The sequence below is a fragment of the Microtus oregoni genome, unplaced genomic scaffold (assembly GCF_018167655.1).
Source record: "Microtus oregoni isolate MIOR12 unplaced genomic scaffold, Mior012 000103F_ref0000194, whole genome shotgun sequence".
In the NCBI taxonomy this organism is placed as follows: domain Eukaryota; kingdom Metazoa; phylum Chordata; class Mammalia; order Rodentia; family Cricetidae; genus Microtus; species Microtus oregoni.
In genome coordinates this window covers 2,105,140-2,121,711 of record NW_024544717.1, presented here as the reverse complement: position 1 = coordinate 2,121,711, position 16,572 = coordinate 2,105,140, and the positions used below count along the sequence as shown (strand labels likewise).

General features: G+C 51.3%; 1 protein-coding gene across 3 annotated transcripts in view; it reads left to right on the top strand.

Annotated features, from left to right (window-relative positions):
* Positions 1-10,292, top strand: part of LOC121443246 (FYVE, RhoGEF and PH domain-containing protein 3) — a 56,985-nt gene extending 46,693 nt beyond the window's left edge. For 2 of the 3 annotated variants that reach the window (XM_041644930.1, XM_041644931.1), the window contains exons 15-18: positions 4,008-4,130; positions 6,369-6,509; positions 7,857-7,988; positions 8,578-10,292. In XM_041644930.1, coding sequence (XP_041500864.1) covers positions 4,008-4,130; positions 6,369-6,509; positions 7,857-7,988; positions 8,578-8,829 — 648 coding nt within the window. In that variant the 3' untranslated portion in view covers positions 8,830-10,292. Of the gene's footprint in view, positions 1-3,951; positions 4,131-6,368; positions 6,510-7,856; positions 7,989-8,577 lie in introns of all 3 variants that reach the window. The other variant, XM_041644932.1, reaches the window with a different exon arrangement.
* Positions 10,293-16,572: the final 6,280 nt, after the last annotated feature.

Sequence of the window (16,572 nt, the reverse complement as noted above, 5' to 3'; positions counted from 1 at the left end):
TGGGGGGGTGTCCTTATTTTAATTGGGGATGTGTGATAGGCTGAGGTGCATGCATGCTTGCTGTGGACCGAGTACCAGCAACCAAGCCAGAGCATCACTTTGGGGCTTGGCATTCACAAACACCTGTGACAATAGTAGTAGGGGCAATTCTGGGGCACAGCGTCCCTTGTAGCCTGCAGTGATGATTCTGCCTAGCGGCTTGCTGGGTCCTGGTGGACTACTGCATTAGGGGAGTGACTGGCGCCATCTGGTAAGATGTCTCCAGCCCATCCCAGACATAGGCTCTTCTCCCTGGGCCCTTTGACAGTACCATAGGGGTACAGTTTCCTGTTTTCTCCTGCACATCTTCTTCCCTTCCCAGTGTTCCTGCTCTTTACCCCCCCCCTTTCTCTTTGTCTCTTGTTCTGTCTTTACGTCTCTCTTTCACAGTCTCTGTCTCTCCATGTCTGTTCTATGTTTCTCTCCTCTGTCTCCATCTCCATCTCTCAGTTGCTCATATATAGCCTGGATCTCCTTGCACTGGAGCCCTGAATGGGGCTCAGAACAGCTGGTGACTTGGCCCTGCAGCTCGGAGACTAAGACCTTCTTAGGTTATAACTGCTGGGGTTTGTTCCCCTAAAGACGTAGGTTCAGGTCAGTCGGGTGAGCTGCCTTGAAACAGGCGAGAGACAGACCGTAGGCAGAGCCACCTGGGATAGAGAACAGAGGAGGGCTGGTGTGGCTGGCAATGAGTCCAGTGCACAGTGTGCAGCCAAAGCCTCTCAGGGTGGCCCTGAATGTTGCTGTTCCCCTCCTTGTGACCGCAGCTCTCCCAGGCCCCACAGATAGAAGCTCATACTGGTCATTGGTCAGGCAACCTTGAGAGCGCTGTGAGGTGAGGGAGGGCTGAGACATGATAAGGCCTTCTGAGGAAAGAGCAAGGCGAACCCTGAAATAAAAGGAATGGAACAAGAGGAGGGCCCCTTGTTGAAAGGCTGCTGCAGTCTGGCCACTACAGAGCAGACAGGAACCCCAAGGATGAGCTCTGTTGAAACTGGAAGTCAGGAAGTCTAAATGTGTTGCATGCAGCCGAGGGGGAAACAAACATGTAGACACCCCCAGTGCCTTCCTGCTCTAGTCTGCCTGTTCCTGCCACCTACTGGCAATGTTCTGGTCCCCGCTGGCTCCGCCAGGCGCCAGGCGTTTGTACCTACTGTCAGCTCTACCTACATCCAGAAAGCCCCATGGCTTGTCTCAGGGTTCCTGTTAAATATTTCTCATTCTCATGACACCTAACCTAGTGTCAACCTTCTGAGTTGCTAATATATATGTACACAATTCATATATATATATATATATATATATATATATATATATATATGTAGGTAGATGATAGATAGATAGATAGATAGATAGATAGATAGATATAAATGAGGTTGGTCTTACCCAGAGCCTTGCAATCCTGTTAGTCTCTTTCCTGAAGCTTGTGGTTATGTGGCTGTGGCTGCACCACAGTTGAGCTTCCAGAGGGACACACAGTCACCTGGCCAAGCCAGGCTCAGCAGTTCATGAACTCATAGTCTGAAATTCTCCCAAGCCGGGCCCACATCTTTCAGCCAGGATGGGTGTCCATGACCATCTTCCTGATGATGCCATGGGCTCTGTTCCTGCATTGTCCCATCCTTGGCCCTGGGGTCAGCTCATGGAGCCACTTCTGGTGACCAGCTGATGGCTGAGACATCCAGGTCCAGGAAATCACCAGTTCTTTGTTTGTGCAGTCTCTAAGGCTAAGCCCACAGGCTCTGGAAAGGGAACCCTCAGCCTCCAGGAGTTGCAGGCAGGCAGAGGTTCAAGGTAGAGGTAGAGACTGTTTATAGGAACAGTAGTGCCTGTGACTGCCCTGAGGACATTAGCAGTGGGGCTTGCAAGTGAGCCATCTCACAGCTGGGGCTCCATGGGGGTCAGAACCAAGATTAGGGGGATACAGCTGGAAGGAACTACAGTTGGCTCTGGTTTGAGGCCCCGGGTGAGTCTTGCTTACTGCAGCCTTACTGACTTCTGAGAACGAGATGGGGAAGCTCTAGGGTACCAAATACAGGCTGCTTTTGCTAGCTGTCCATGTCCTTTGATTGGGAAGGGACAGCTGGGAGCCCCAGAGTCAAGGCCTTAAACCATACCCAGGGCCTGCCTGGATCTCACAACATGGTCACCGCACCTGCTGGGCACCATGGCCATACTTGGTGCCTGGTCTTTCTCACTTGTTTTTCCTGCTTCTGACCTAGGACAGAGTCTTTTACAGGCTCACAACATTCACGCCACAGCAGCACAGTGTTCACTTTCTGATGTCCTTGTTCCTTTCTCCTCACTAAACCAAGCTGAGGCCAGCCCTTCCTCAACAAACAGGCCCACAAACAACGGGTACCCCAGTAGAGTATGGCCATGGGCTTCTCCCTTGATTCCTGCACTGGGCTGGGCTGGGCTGAGCTGAGCCGAGCTGAGCTGAGATTTTGGTGAGCTCAGGATGGTTCTGAGGCGTCTATGGACCTGCACTGAACAGCATGATAGGGTCAACCACAGAGGAAACCTACAAGAAGCTCAAAAGCAAGGTTTCATTTTCAATCAAAATGGTTTCAACCATGGGTGCCAGACTTTTACTGCTTCTTGGCTTTTTTGGACAGGAAAATAAATCCCTTCAGTGTACTGGGCATGTGCCCTGTGCCTTCCGACACACAGCTTCTGTTAGGCCCTCTTTCCTAAGAGAAGCCAAACCCCATCCAGGAAGTTCTGCAAACACCCTTGCAGAATTCAAAGGCTTCCTCATTCTGTTAAAAAGTCCAGTTGCCTTAACAGAATTACATACACACACACACACACACACACACACACACACACACTGACAGTCTGAAAGCCCCCTCCAGAGCTCCAGACCTACTGTGAGAGATACACAGCCCCATCTTATCTGCCATAGAAGCACTATCCCTGATCACCCAGAAGTCAACAGCTTTCCCGTGATACTGGAACTGCCTTTTCTCCATAAGACCCCATTCTGTACCTGCCGTTAGGCTCCAGACCAGAATTGCCATTAGAAGAATAGAGGGACCAGCCTTAGCTTCAGCTGAGCCAGGCGACCTCCTGTCGGAACCACTTCCAACAGGACCTGGTGTTCTTAGCCTGTGTCCGAGTAGACTGCTGGGTCATTTTGTGACTTGGTCTAGGCAGTCCCGAGAGGACGCCACAATGGGAAAGTCTTATGTAGGGCTGGGGGCTCCTGAGACTAGGTGAAAGATACACTTCCGGAGGCAGAAAGACTCAGAGCTCTTGGGAGTGAGGGTTTTGCACGTCAGGTCTGGCGTGCCTGCCCTTCACCCACTGGACACAAAGCTTGACAGTGAACCTGAAAAGTAAGGACACTGCAGAGGGAGGAAGTCAAGGCCAGCTTTCAACTTTGTCCTTGGAGCAAGGACTCACAAGACAGAAGAAGGCAGTGGCTGTGGGCAGCAAGAGGTCAAGTCTGAGCACAACCTCAGCTGGCTTGGTCACGTGACCTGCTTCTGCAGGACTGGCACACAGGCGTGTGGAGGCACATGTGTGTTCATGGTGTGTCTGTCCCCAAGCGTTCAACACAGATGACCCTGAGGATCTAGAGGTCACATGATCCCTCTGGGCTGCAGTCAAGGACACTCAAGGCTGTGGCAGCAGGTGCCTGTCCAAACCACTTTCCTCTGCTTTGCCTCAGAGTATTTTTCTCAGACATACCCAACAAAGCCACCAGCCAAGCTGTCTTGACCTCTTGGAACCTTCCTTCGGGCAGTGCATGGTGTGTTGCGTGATGTACTTGGGTGGTCCCTGGGATAGGAGCCGGGAAGGGGTGCAGCTGCTTTCGCTCTGCCTATTCCCTTCTGCAGATGCCACTTTTGCTCTGGGCATGGCCACTTGTAGAATCCTTAGCTAACCCCCCACCCTGATCCACAGTGTGTCATCTTGTGCTCACACTCTGAAGCTGACAATGGCCACTCGTCTTCTTGTAGATCGAGTCCAGAAAGTTGTCCTCTAAAACAAGACGTGACAAAGAGAAGCCTGGATGTAAGAGCTGTGGTGAGACCTTCAACTCTATCACCAAGCGGAGGCATCGCTGCAAGCTGTGTGGAGAGGTGAGCATGGGGCAAGGGTGGGGGAGTGGATTAGACGGAGGCCAGGTTGCTACTCACAGAGTCTTCACAGGTTCTAAGGGTGGGCAGCAGCTACTGTTAGTGGGTGGCATGTGCTTCTTGAGAGTTGTCATGTGCACAGCTGGGGGGCTCCAAGAGCCACATGGTGGCCTGGCAAGGCTGCCTCCTCCAGATCCTGTATTAGCTACTTTTTTCATTTCTGTGACGTGTGATACCTGAGGGAAACCGACTTAACGGAAGAAGGCTTTATTGTAGCTCACAGTCTGGGGGTACACAATCCATTGTTGTGGGGAAGGCATGGCACTCAGGGGTATGAAGTATCTGGGTCATGTTGTATCTGCAGTCAGGAAGCAGGAAGTGGAAGGAAGTGGGGGTGGGCAATCAAACAGTAGGTCCTACCCCTAGTGACTTACTTCCTCTAACAGTGTTTTCTACAATCTTCCAAAACCGTACCAGATACCCGGTGTTCTCACATGAACCTGTGGGGGACATTTCACCTTTAAACCAGCACACTGTCCCCTACATATAGATGTATATGAGTGTGACCCTCTGATGTAGAAGCTGGTTTCTGGGCAGCCCTGATGTATGACAATATTCCTTCCAGCTGGAATACTGCTAGCCCTGGAGATTCACTGCCCCAGCTGGCAGTTGAGTAAAATGTAGCGTTTCTGTCCTGCAATAGAGAGGTGAGAATGCTGTCCTATGTAAGGTGTTGAGGAGGCAGGAGAAAGTGGAGGGCTTGATCATGGTGGGAGTGAGCCAATGGTGAGCAAGGTCTGATGGGATCATGCCATAAGGGGCCACCACTGACTGGTGTCTCCCTCACTCCACCCCAAAGTCCGTGCTCCTGGGAATGAGCAACTGAGTCATTACTTCAAAGTTTCCTTGAAGAAGGAACTAATGGTTTAAGTATGTTTAGACTTAGATATCCAAGTTGCATCTGGGGGAGGGATTGAAGTGAGGAGGGAGGGAGAGAGAGAGAGAGAGAGAGAGAGAGAGAGAGAGAGAGAGAGCTGTGTCTCACCCAGACTTACTTAAAGCTATTCATTCAAAGGATGTGAAGACTGGTGTTCTCTGATTACACATTTTCATAAAATTGCACCATGCTGGCTGGGGTGGGGGAGAGGGAAGAATAAAAAAATGAATTTTTGGATGGATGATGATAGATAGATAAATAGATAGATAGACAGATAGATGATTGATAGATAGATAGATGGTAGATATATAGATGATAAATAGATGATAGATAGATAGATAGATAGATAGATAGATAGATAGATAGGCAGGTGATGGGTGTACAGTGGATGGTGCATAGATAAATATCTAAACAATGGGATGGTAGATTGATGGATAGATGGTTGTTCAGTGCATAGATAGACAGGTATGGATGGGAGTTGATGAGTGGGTGGTAAATGCATGATAGATGAAGAGGAGGCTGGATGGGTGAATGGATGAGTACAAGAGGAATTTGGAGAGCACCGAATAGCCTGCCGGCTGGGGCTCCAGTCCAAGTGCATGGGCTTAAAGACGTCACCAAGACCAGGAGGTTCCTAGCAGAGTTGCAGTGGGTTGCAGTGATTGCAACTGATGTAGGAGCACCTGGAAGACAATTGGAATCTGTGGTCTCTATTAAGAGAGGAATGGGCTGTGCAGTAGAGATCTGTGAGTTCTCTATAGGGTGACTTCCGGGACAGCCAGGGCCATGTAAAGAAACCCTGTCAAAAAACAAAAAAAAAGGAATGGAAGAGGTGTGAGGGTGAGGGCTGCTTTACCCAGGCCTGGGCTGCAGTTGAAGTGAGGAAAGATCCTAGGCTGGCTGGCCAGTGAGCTCAAATCATCTGTCCATCTCTGTCTTCCCAGCACTTGGACTGTAGAGCCAAGTCACTACACCCAGCTTCTACACAGACCCTGGGGATCTGAACTCAGATCCTCATGCTTGAACAGGAAGCACTTTACCAACTGAGCTATACCCCATGGCTTTGATTTTCTTAATGGTAGTGTCCTGGGTCTTCTTATGTGAGTGGGCCATGTTCTTCTACAGGGTTTCTGAACTCTGGATGGTCCTGGTAAGGCAAGCAGGTCCGACTAAAGTCACTCTCTGCCTTTAGATGTGGCTTCCAGCATCCCAGGTCAAGCTTCGCCTCTTCCTCTCCCTCTACAGGTTTTTCCTCTTCATCTGCTCAGGATGCATGCATGGTCAAGGGCATTCTTCTCTTGCAGGTCATCTGTCGAAAGTGCTCAGAGTTCAAGGCTGAGAACAGTAAGCAGAACCGTGTCTGCCGAGAGTGTTTCCTGGAAGAGCCCTTGGTCCCTGCAAACCTTAGTTCTGAGACTCCCACTGAGCTCAAAGAGAGTGCAGAGGTGGGTGTCCCTGGTTCCTGGGGCCAGGACAGATGAAGGGGACAGCCCAATGTGGCCCACAGGTCTGGAATCAGGGAAAGATACTTGGAGCGTATGTGTGTCTGAAGACTTCTCAGGACTAGTCAGGTCTAGAGCCTGGGAACCACGTGTAACCTAGGAGTTAGATGGAAATGTGTCAGCTCCACTCTGGACTGACTGGAGGTGCAGCATCAAACTGCCCCTAATTCTAGGCATTGAGGTTCATGGAGCCCCTCCTTCAGCTTGGGGCAGGCAGAACCTTAGATGTGTGTGTGCATGATAGTGGTTAATGATGGGGTAGGGTTAGGTTTGGGGGTGTCAGCTCCTCTCCATTATCACCTCTTCTTCCTGAGTGTGGCCGCTATTTTTCCAGACTTCTTTCTTTAAAGACCCAGTCCCTTTTATGGAGTAGCAGGACATCCCTGAAAAGGAAGCCTCTGTTTTCCAGGAAAACCACATTCTCCTTTGTCCCCACTTGATTCGGTGCTGTTGTGGTCTCCTGGGAGTTCTCTCAGATGTCAGTCTCCCTCCCAAAGATGGTGTGGGATGGTCCAAGAAGGCTAGGGTCAGCCACTGTCAAAGCTCCTAACTCCCTGGCTGGTAAATCTATCTGGGAAGTCAAGGACAAAAGGCTGTTAAGGACTGAGGCGGCAGTGGCCTTGACGGTGAGGCTCTGGCCCCATCTACTGATATGCTTATATACTCTGCACTCTCCATCTGGAGATGCATTCTGGGAGTCCTGAGGATGTGGTCTAAGACCTTGGAGGGTGCACTGAGTCTTGGGAAAACCATTTCCCAGCAAGAGGTGTTGGAATCATGTTCATGTGGCTCAGGAGTCTTGTTTCTGTGATAGCACTACAACATGTCAAAAGGGAAGCAGGGTCTACAGGAGGCATACATGAGGTGTGTGTGTATACATATGTGATGTGGAAAGTGTGTGTGTGTATGTGTGGTGAGTAGAAGGTGTAAGGTATAATGTATGTGGTCCCTTCACCTCATGACCCACACTCTTGTACTTACTATTGAGTTTATAAACACATAGCACCATACCTGGCTTCCCCTTGATACTTCATTGTCTTAACCTGGAATGGTCTCATTCTCCCAAGAGTGCCCAGCTCCAAACACTACTTGAGACCACATGACCTGCCACTGACCTCCAGTGACCCTTAGACCCATATAAAGTTGCCCTCAACCTATATCCAGGCTTTAGCTATATCTCTGTGGTCATTTCCTTCCAAGCATGGGCCCTGGGCCAGCCCAGGCTCCTCAGATGACAGAGATCACTACAGGTGAGGCTACCCCCAACCCTATTTATTGTTCTGTCTCCAGAAGCCTCCATCTGTGCATCCTCGGCTCTGCAGCACCCTGCGTCTGTCTGACAATGGTACAGCCTGGAGTGACGTGTGGGCAGACATCCGTGAGTCAGATCCCCAGGTGCTGGACCTGCTGGAAGGCAGCCAGGTATGTGTCCCTGTCCCTCTTCATGTCCAGGCCTATGTACTATGAGATGTACTCTGCTACCACAGTGCAGAGCCTCAAGCCTGAAGTGCCCATAGCAGGTCTGGGCTACTTGGACCACTCTAGTCATAGAACCTGGGCCCACACTTCTCCAATGCCCGGCATAACTCTCTGCTCCCCTCTCATGGAAGACGGGTCTCTAATGTCAGAGTGGGAGCCGGATAGTCAAAGGACACAGAGGCTGGACCCTCCTCCCCACACATACTCACCCTTCGTTCATTCATATATCTCAGGCAGATGCATCTGGGCACTCTGAGCCTTGTCCGGCTACTCTTAACTCCCGTTGCTAAGTTATAAGAGTTATCCTGCCTCACCTACCCTGGCACAGGGGTTCTGAGGGAAGCCATGGGTCTGGGGAGGTCTGCTGAAGCAGACAAAAGCTCCTCCCAGGAACTACCCGAAAGCCTGTCGAGCAACCTGTCTGCAGTTGTCCTGGTGACTGGCTGCACTATGTGGGCCTGGGCATGGTGACCTGCTTGTGTGGCCACTGGCATGAGCTGGAGGCCCCACTGACCCCCTGTCTCTCCTGCAGGCTGGCAGACTGTTGCATTCCATCTCTCTCTCTGGCTGTACTATAACGGTGCCTGACCCTGAGGAGGGGCTGGAGACAGGATGTGTGTGGAAGCTACATCAGGGCCCACGGACCTGGTGGCTGAGCGCCCCCTCCGCAAAGCTGCAGCAGAGTTGGCTGGAAGCTCTGGGCACTGCTGTCTGTGGGGACACAACTGGGGACAGACCTGGTGCCGCGCAGCCCCAAGCCTCAGCAAGCACTGACACTCCATGAGCAGAGCCTCCTGCTGGCGTTTCCACTATTCTGTTAGCCTGTGTTCTTTTTGAGTGACCGTAGATGTCACATGAAGCAATTAAGAACTCCTGGGACCACCGAGGATGGACTGATGGCCCAGAGAAGTGTAGCAGTGGGCCCAAGATCACTCAACAGGTCTTAGACAAGAGTTGGGCTTCTGGCTCCCATCCCAGCATTGTGGTCAGAGCAGGGGAGAACAGCCACTACCAACTATCAAATGTCATCTGAGTGGACTGGATGATAATACCAGCCCTCAAAAGGCACAAGGAGATCGGGTGGGCACTGCCCAGGGGTGAGCATGTCTAACCTGGTGTGATGTCACTCTGGGAAAGGCAGAGATGTCTGTAACCTGGCCTGACTTTTGTCCATCTATCCGCTGTGAGAGCTGGATCATGACCTGGGCTCCGCTCCTCTGGGCTCCACTTCCACACCCCATCCTCTCCTGAAGCATTGCTCATCTACCGTTTCTGCCAAGCCCTTGAAGGGGAAGGAGCAAGGGCCTTCTCATCCTACCATTCCCAAACAGCCACACTCAGAGACTGTGGGGAGGCAGGCCCTCACCCCTGTGTGGCAGGTTTATGGGATTTCAGACTGGTCTCTCTGTGGGCAGGTGCCATGCTTGTCAGTATAAATAAATGCTGGCTGTCAGCCTAGGGACCTTCAAATCCACTCTTAGCAGAATTCCCCTCAAGGAAGGTGACTGGCAGAGGGATGATGGGTGCAGGAGACAAAATGGCATGGACCACACACTTGTCTGGGAGAGTGGTTCTGTATCCCAGATGCTGTAGGGAGTGGGTGAGCAGCTAAGCCATACGTCAGGATGGGGGTGCTGCCAGTCAAGATGCGGGGATGTGACAAAGGTCGTGGGACTCAGGGTGTTGCCTCTGGAGGAACAGGAAATTCAGAGATCAATGACGGGGTTTTTGGTCCTTCAGGTTTCCAGCTCTCTAGTATCAGCACAGCCCTGTGCGGAGACAACTGGGCAGGCAAAAGGGCAACCACCTGGTGGGTGAGGGGATAATGGGTGCTGGTTCTAGGTAGCATTGGGAAGCACAGATGAGGTGGGGCCTCAAGTGAGATGGGGCCCCAGGTAAGGTAGGATAGGGTAAAAGTAAAGCAGGCTGGAGCAGAAGTGAGGTGGAAGGGGCAGATGGAAGACGTAAGGGGCAGAGACGAGGTGGGCAGAATACAGGGGTGCAGGCGAGGGTCAGAACCCAGCTGAGTCTATGCAAGAGCCAGCTGGGCTGGGCATGGGCTGCCTGAGGATTGCTGCAAGCAGCCTTGGACTCGCCATGCTGAGCTGAAACAGCAAAGCAGACAGAACACTTCCACACTGGGAGGAATGAGGCTACTCAAGGCAGTGAAGTCCTTTGTCACCCAGTTCTGGATGGGGCAGTGGTGAAGGTGGCCCAGGCAGAACAACAAAGGAAGGAGGCACCTTCCTTGGCTGGGCACACTGCATGGCAGATGCACCAGACAGACACAAGCCTTCAGTCTCTTGCCATCCTCTGCTGCTTCCTCCTGCTCGTAGAAGTTCTGGCCTTTGCATTTCAAGGATGCCAAGTGCCCATCCTCTGAAGAAGCAGAGCTTGAGGAGGATGCCTCTGTGTATCCTGCCCCCAGGGTGTGGACTTGTCAGCTTGCAGTTTGGGGGCCCCTTGTTGCCCTGAGAAGATATTAGACAAGAGCACCTTACAGAAGAAAGGATTTGTTTGGCTTGCAGTTTGAGGCTACAATTCGTCATGCTGAGGAAAACATGGTAGCAGCAGTGTGGGCTGCATTCCATCCACAGTCAGAGAGCAGGGCTCCACCCACTTTCTCCTCTTTATTCATTCCAGGCCCCTAAGCCAAGGAATGTTGCTGTTCACATGCAGGGTCTGTTTTCTCTTCTCAATTAAACCTTTCTGGAAACACTCTAATGACATAGCCCAAATGTTTTCATCTTAGTATTCTGAATCATACCAGGTTGACAACACCAACCATCACAAGTCCACCCCTTGTCAAATGCATCGCTTTTAAACCTCAGTATTCCACCCTCGGAACCTCCTGCTCGTTTTCATAAAGGATTTGCAAACTCTTCCCAATTCCAAATTTTCCCCAAGGTATAATAAGCACAAAGTTTCTGCTGAGTCTCAGGCAGTCTCTTAACTGTGAGGCCCTGTGAAATAAAAAAAAAAAAAAATACAAGTTATATTCTTCTAATATGCAGTGGTACAGAATAAGTCCTCCCAGTTCAGAAGTGAGCCCTGGGGCACGGAAAGGAGACTCAGCAGTTCAGAGCAGTCTCTGCTCTTACAGAGGACCACAGTTCAGTTTCCAGCACCCTGTCAGGTGATTCACAGTTTGCCTGTCACATCAGCTCCAGGCGATCCGATGCCCTTTTGTGCATGTGAAAACATACACACACACACACACACACACACACACACACGTAAACAAATCTTCAAAATAGGATTAGAGAGGCCACCAAGTAAGACTGAATCAAAGCAAAACTGTAACCCAGCAAGATAAACACCAAATCTTGATCCAGCATTGGCATCATCTAGGCTCCAGCAGCTTTGGGTATCCCCTCCCTCCACTTCTGCTTCCTGCAGCCCACCTAGCCTGTCTTTCCTTCCACCCCATACCTGCAGCTCTCCTCAAGAGGCATCTCAGTCCTGGCAGCCTCAGTCTGCAATCTAGGCCCTACCTTCACGACTTCACACGGTGGTCTTTCACATCTCTTCATTTGAAGAGTATCTGGCCACATCACACCTTGTCTGGCCTCAGCTGCCTTCTAGGACTTCAGTGCCAGCCTCCCAAACGCTGAAACCCTTGTGTCTAAGTTCTGCTTCCGGCTCCAGATGTAGTCTGGCTCCTTTCAACCCCAGCTGTGGCTGCTTGAGTACCAGGGTGGCCTAATCAGAGGAAACGCTCTCGAGGTGATTGTTTGCAAGCAGGAAACCTCAGTGGCACTCACAGGCCAGGCTCCCTCCTCTCAAACGGATTTGCGGATTTGTGGTCTGCAAGCTGGAGCCTTCCATGGGTGGGCTCTTCCCTGTTGTCCTAGTGATGAGCTGAGGTTTCTCTTTAAGGGTGTTACTGTCTTTAACAATGACAACTGCTTTCCCAACACGGCCTCCCTCGCTCCCTCACATTCCTTTGCTCACCAGGCTGCACACTTTTTAATATTTTTCTACTCCAGTTTCTGCTTTGTTTTACTGTAGACTTAGGAGAGCAAACAGTGAGCTCCATCAAACAAATGGGTCTATTACCTTTGAATTCAGCCTCACGCGAGCTTTTGGAACACGGACAGAGAAGCCAGATCCTTGGCCAGAATACCACACACTGGCTGTGTAGTCCAGTTCCCCAGAGAGTCCTTGATCTCCTCTAAAACCTCATGAGCCAGGCCCTCTCAGTTTCTCCCCTCTTTCTGGTCCTCTGAACTCCTACCAGAAAGCTCTATTTACATGGAGAATCCTAGGCCTCTCTAGTTTGCAGCTCTGAGTTCTGACATTCACTTTCCTCTTGCCAGCTCATTCCAAAGGCCCAAGAACCACATGGGCAGGTTTAACACAGCAGTAGCCCTACTCCTTGGTACCAGTTTTCTGTATCATTTACCTTTTCATTTGGTCTGAAAAAACAATTGAAGGAAGGAAGGGGCTGGGGGGTGGGACTCCCAGTGAGAGGGTGTGGGTCCTTCAGGGTAGGGAAGGCAGAGCAGTAGGAGCTTGAGGCAGCTGGTCACATTCTGGTCACATTCTGGTCACATTACCTCCATCGCCAGGCAACAGCGAGCAATGAGTGCTGCTTGCTCAGCTCGATTTTTTTTTTTTTTAAATTCAGTCCTGGATCCCAAATTGTGGGATAATAGTGGTATCCTCATTCAGGATGAGTTAATTCTCTCTGGAAATACCTTCACAGGCAGGCACATGCTTGTCTTCTTGGAGATTATAAATCCATCAAGGTGACAGTTCAGGACAACATCAAAAAAGGCTTCCATGTCCGTGTGCATAGGAGATAGTGTAAAAGGGCGAGAGAGACGGCTCAGAGGTCATGTTGCTCTCCCAGAGGATTCCAGTTCGATTCCCAACAAAGGGCTCACAACCATCTGCAGCTCCACTTGGAGGAAATATTATAAAACCATGGAGAGGAGGGTCCCACATGGAGGGCAAAAGCCAACTGCTGTGTCAGCATTCAGCCCACCAACCACTTCACCTGGCACTCCAGCCCCACTACCCCCAGAGCACCGGCTTCATCCTCACCGTCCCAAGGAAAAGAGGTCAGTTTGCAGCAGGCTAGGATGGGCCGGGTGTCAGAATCATAATTCAGCTTGCATGGTGCAAACTGAGGCACAGAGAGGGAGTACACCTGCCCGAAGTCACCCAGTGAGAGGGCCAGCTGGGGTTCACTCCCTGGTCACCCATTCATTCACATACCAGGCACTGCTGCCACCCATCCTGAGTGCCAGTCTCACAGGGGAGTGGGAGTACTGGATGCCACATGGACATCAGAGGTATTGGATACTGCCTGTGGCTCCCGGCCCTGTCACACTTCCACCCTTGTTTTCTCCTGATGACACTATCGTTCCCCCACCCCAAGTCACGCTCAACCTACCAGCCTGCAGAAACGGCTGGCCTCCTGCCACCTCGGGGCCTTTGCACCTGTTGCTGCCTGTGCTGGGGCATTGGCAGGGCTCTTCCTGAGACCTTAGATGGCTGCCTGTGAGAGACCTAGTCTTGTCTAGCCTAGGCCTCCCACCTTCCTGTTTGACTCTTAGCTTTCTTGTTTGTTCTATTGCCCCATGTGCAGTTGGAGCACCAAGAGTGGGCTGGCATGGCTCAGTGGGTAAAGTGTCCTCTCAGCAAGTATGAGGACCTAAGTTCTAATCTCCAGACCTCACAGGAGAGCCAGGTATGGCAGAGCACTGAGGACATCTGCAATCACAGTGCTGGGGACGGCAGACATCAACAGATCCTTGGAACTCACTGGACTGCAGGCCTACCTAAAGTGGTGAACTCCACTGAACCTGGGTTCAGTGAGGGACTCTTTCTCAAAAAATAAGGTGGAGAGAGATTGATGAAGACACCCGATGGTGACCTGTGGCCGCCACACACATGTGCATATGCATGTTTAAATGTGCACACCCACATGAACACACACATATACATAAGCTTACACATAGCATGCTGCTGCAGAGCAAGACCTGGCATGCAGCGAGAGCTCAGTGAATAACTGCAGGCAGCTTGGGAAGGCTCAGTGTGGCCCCCGAATGGCTTGTCTGTGGACTTCTCAGTGGCAGATGGAAAAAAATAGAGGCTTCTGAGGGTTAAGGAGGTCTAGACTCCCCTGACTCAACCAGGGTTCCCAAGGCATCAGAGGCAGCTCTTGCTCATACCAACTTCCACTGTAGAGACAGGGGAACTGAGTCCCAGATAGGCCACCATACCCTAAGACCACACCCTAGGTAGACAGGAGCTTGGATCCAGTGGGCCAGGCTCCAAATGTGTCTGCCTCTCACTCTCCTACAGAGGCAATAGGGCTAGCCCACAACCTAAATTGCCAAATTCTAGGTTTCCTGGCATGCTGGCCATCAACTCTTCCTGCCACTTGTGTGGTCTCTGGGGTTTGGGCATTAAGCCCCAGTTGCTCCAAGATGTCTCTTGTTACCCTTTAGCAACCAGTCCAGGCACTGGGTGTCCAGGGAAGGGAGATGCTCAGCTTTGTCCCTAGACAGGTCTCAGGGGTATGGCAGGGAGAAGTTTGGGCCTGGCCGGCAGTCACGAGGCTGCTGCGTGCTGATTCCACGGTCAAATCCTTCAGTGGCTACTTTGAACTGTCTTCCTTGCAGGGTTCCTCAGGGGCGTGAATGGGACCAGATATCCATGGGTGTGGTCTAAGCCTGTCTCTCTTCTCAGCATTGCCAGCCAGTCCTCCCACCAAGCTTCTCCCATGCGCATCCATCGCTATCAGTCAGAAGACTGAGAGGAGAGGGGATCCACCCACACCACAGGTTCCTCCTCCCAGACCAGTGCTCTGCCGCTGGTTGCTGAGGTGTCCCGATGCCAGGGCGGCAGGTCTGGGTGAGACAAGGTGGGAGGCAGCAGACCAGGGCAGGCTTTGGGAAAGCAGCAGCCCAACCAACATTCTACACATTCCAGGCGTCCTTGGTCCGCCCAGACCAGGAGTGTCTGAGTTGGGTGCCTGCTCCCAGGTAGGAGCTCAAACACAGCCTCCAGCAATCCTCTGTAAATCTGTTTCTTAGCCACCAGTGGGACAGGGCATGGCCTCGCAGAAACCCTGCACCACTGCCCAACCTATCCTTCTGCCTTTGGATCCTGAGGACTTCTAGACCGCTTCCTGCTGGGCCGTAGGGAACACATACCCAGAAGTTGCCCTGGGTAGACGCATTCCCAGAGGTCTCTGAGGATGGTACCCACAATCTCTGCCATCTTTGCTCCTTCTGTGCTTAATTTCCCTGTTTGCTGTCCAGGGATTGGACTCAGCCATCTCTGACCAGCTGGGGCAAAACACAGAACAACAGGAGACTGTGCCAACAGGTCTCAGGAACACAAATCATCTCCGAGAACCACTGGAGGCTGGGAAAGTGTCACTGCAGCTTGGAATTCTGGGAAAGGCAAGAATATGCTAAGAAGGGCTGGAGAGATGGCTCAGAGGTTAAGAGCATTGTCAGCTCTTCCAAAGGTCCTGAGTTCAATTCCCAGCAACCACATGGTGGCTCACAACCATCTGTAATGGGGTCTGGTGCCCTCTTCTGGCCTGCAGGCATACAAACAGATGAAATATTGTATACATAATAAATAAATAAATATTTAAAAAAAAGAATATGTTAAGAAGTGGGCTCCCCACTCTGCATCCATGACATGGGCGGGACTAGCAAGTACCCAGTTTCCTCCAGTCCCGGGGATTGGCTCAGGATAGTACTGCCAGCCAAGATGGAGGGTAATGTGACCACAGGAGCAGTAAGCTACCCATGAGTTCAGATCGTTTTGGAGCCAGAAGAAAGAAGCTGTCACTGAGTTCCAAACAGGCAAGGGGGCCAGGCTGAGCTCTGATTGCACCTCAGGCAGAGACACCAGAACATCTGTTTCTATTGGACTAGACCTCCAACAAACAGGGGACCTGCCCACACAGCCACGGCCAACAGGGCCCAGCTGTTAGACTCTCTAGACACTCAGAACCCAGGCTCACAGCACTTCAGTGAGGAATCCCCCCCGCCACCGCCAGGACCACACCCACCCTTCAGGAAGCTTAGTCTTGGGATCTTGTGAGCCCTGCACCAACACTATGGCTCTTTTCCTCATGTGTCTCCATCCCGAAAAGGAGCTCAGCTTTCCATTTTTTATCAAAATTTAAAAGATGTAAATTATTGCCCCTTTTGAAGGAAAAGCAACTCCTATCTCCAAAAGACAACTGGAAAACTATTGGTATCCCCCAAGCCCATCCATTTCTAGGAGAGAGTTTCTCATCTCAAAGCAACCACCTCAGAGAGTCAGGGGAGCCTGAGTCCTCTGTCCTTGCAGAGCCTCACCGGAAAGCTTCTGTCCTTTCCCACTTACAGAGGAGGACCTTGTTGCTCCTCCCAGGAGCAGATCCTGCAATATGGTTCAGGCTCAAGGAATTTATTTGGAAAGCAATTAAGGAGCAAGACTGAAAAGGACCAAACGCTAACACAGGTGTAAAGTATTGAATGGAGTCCTCAGATTCCTGTCTTCCTGCAAA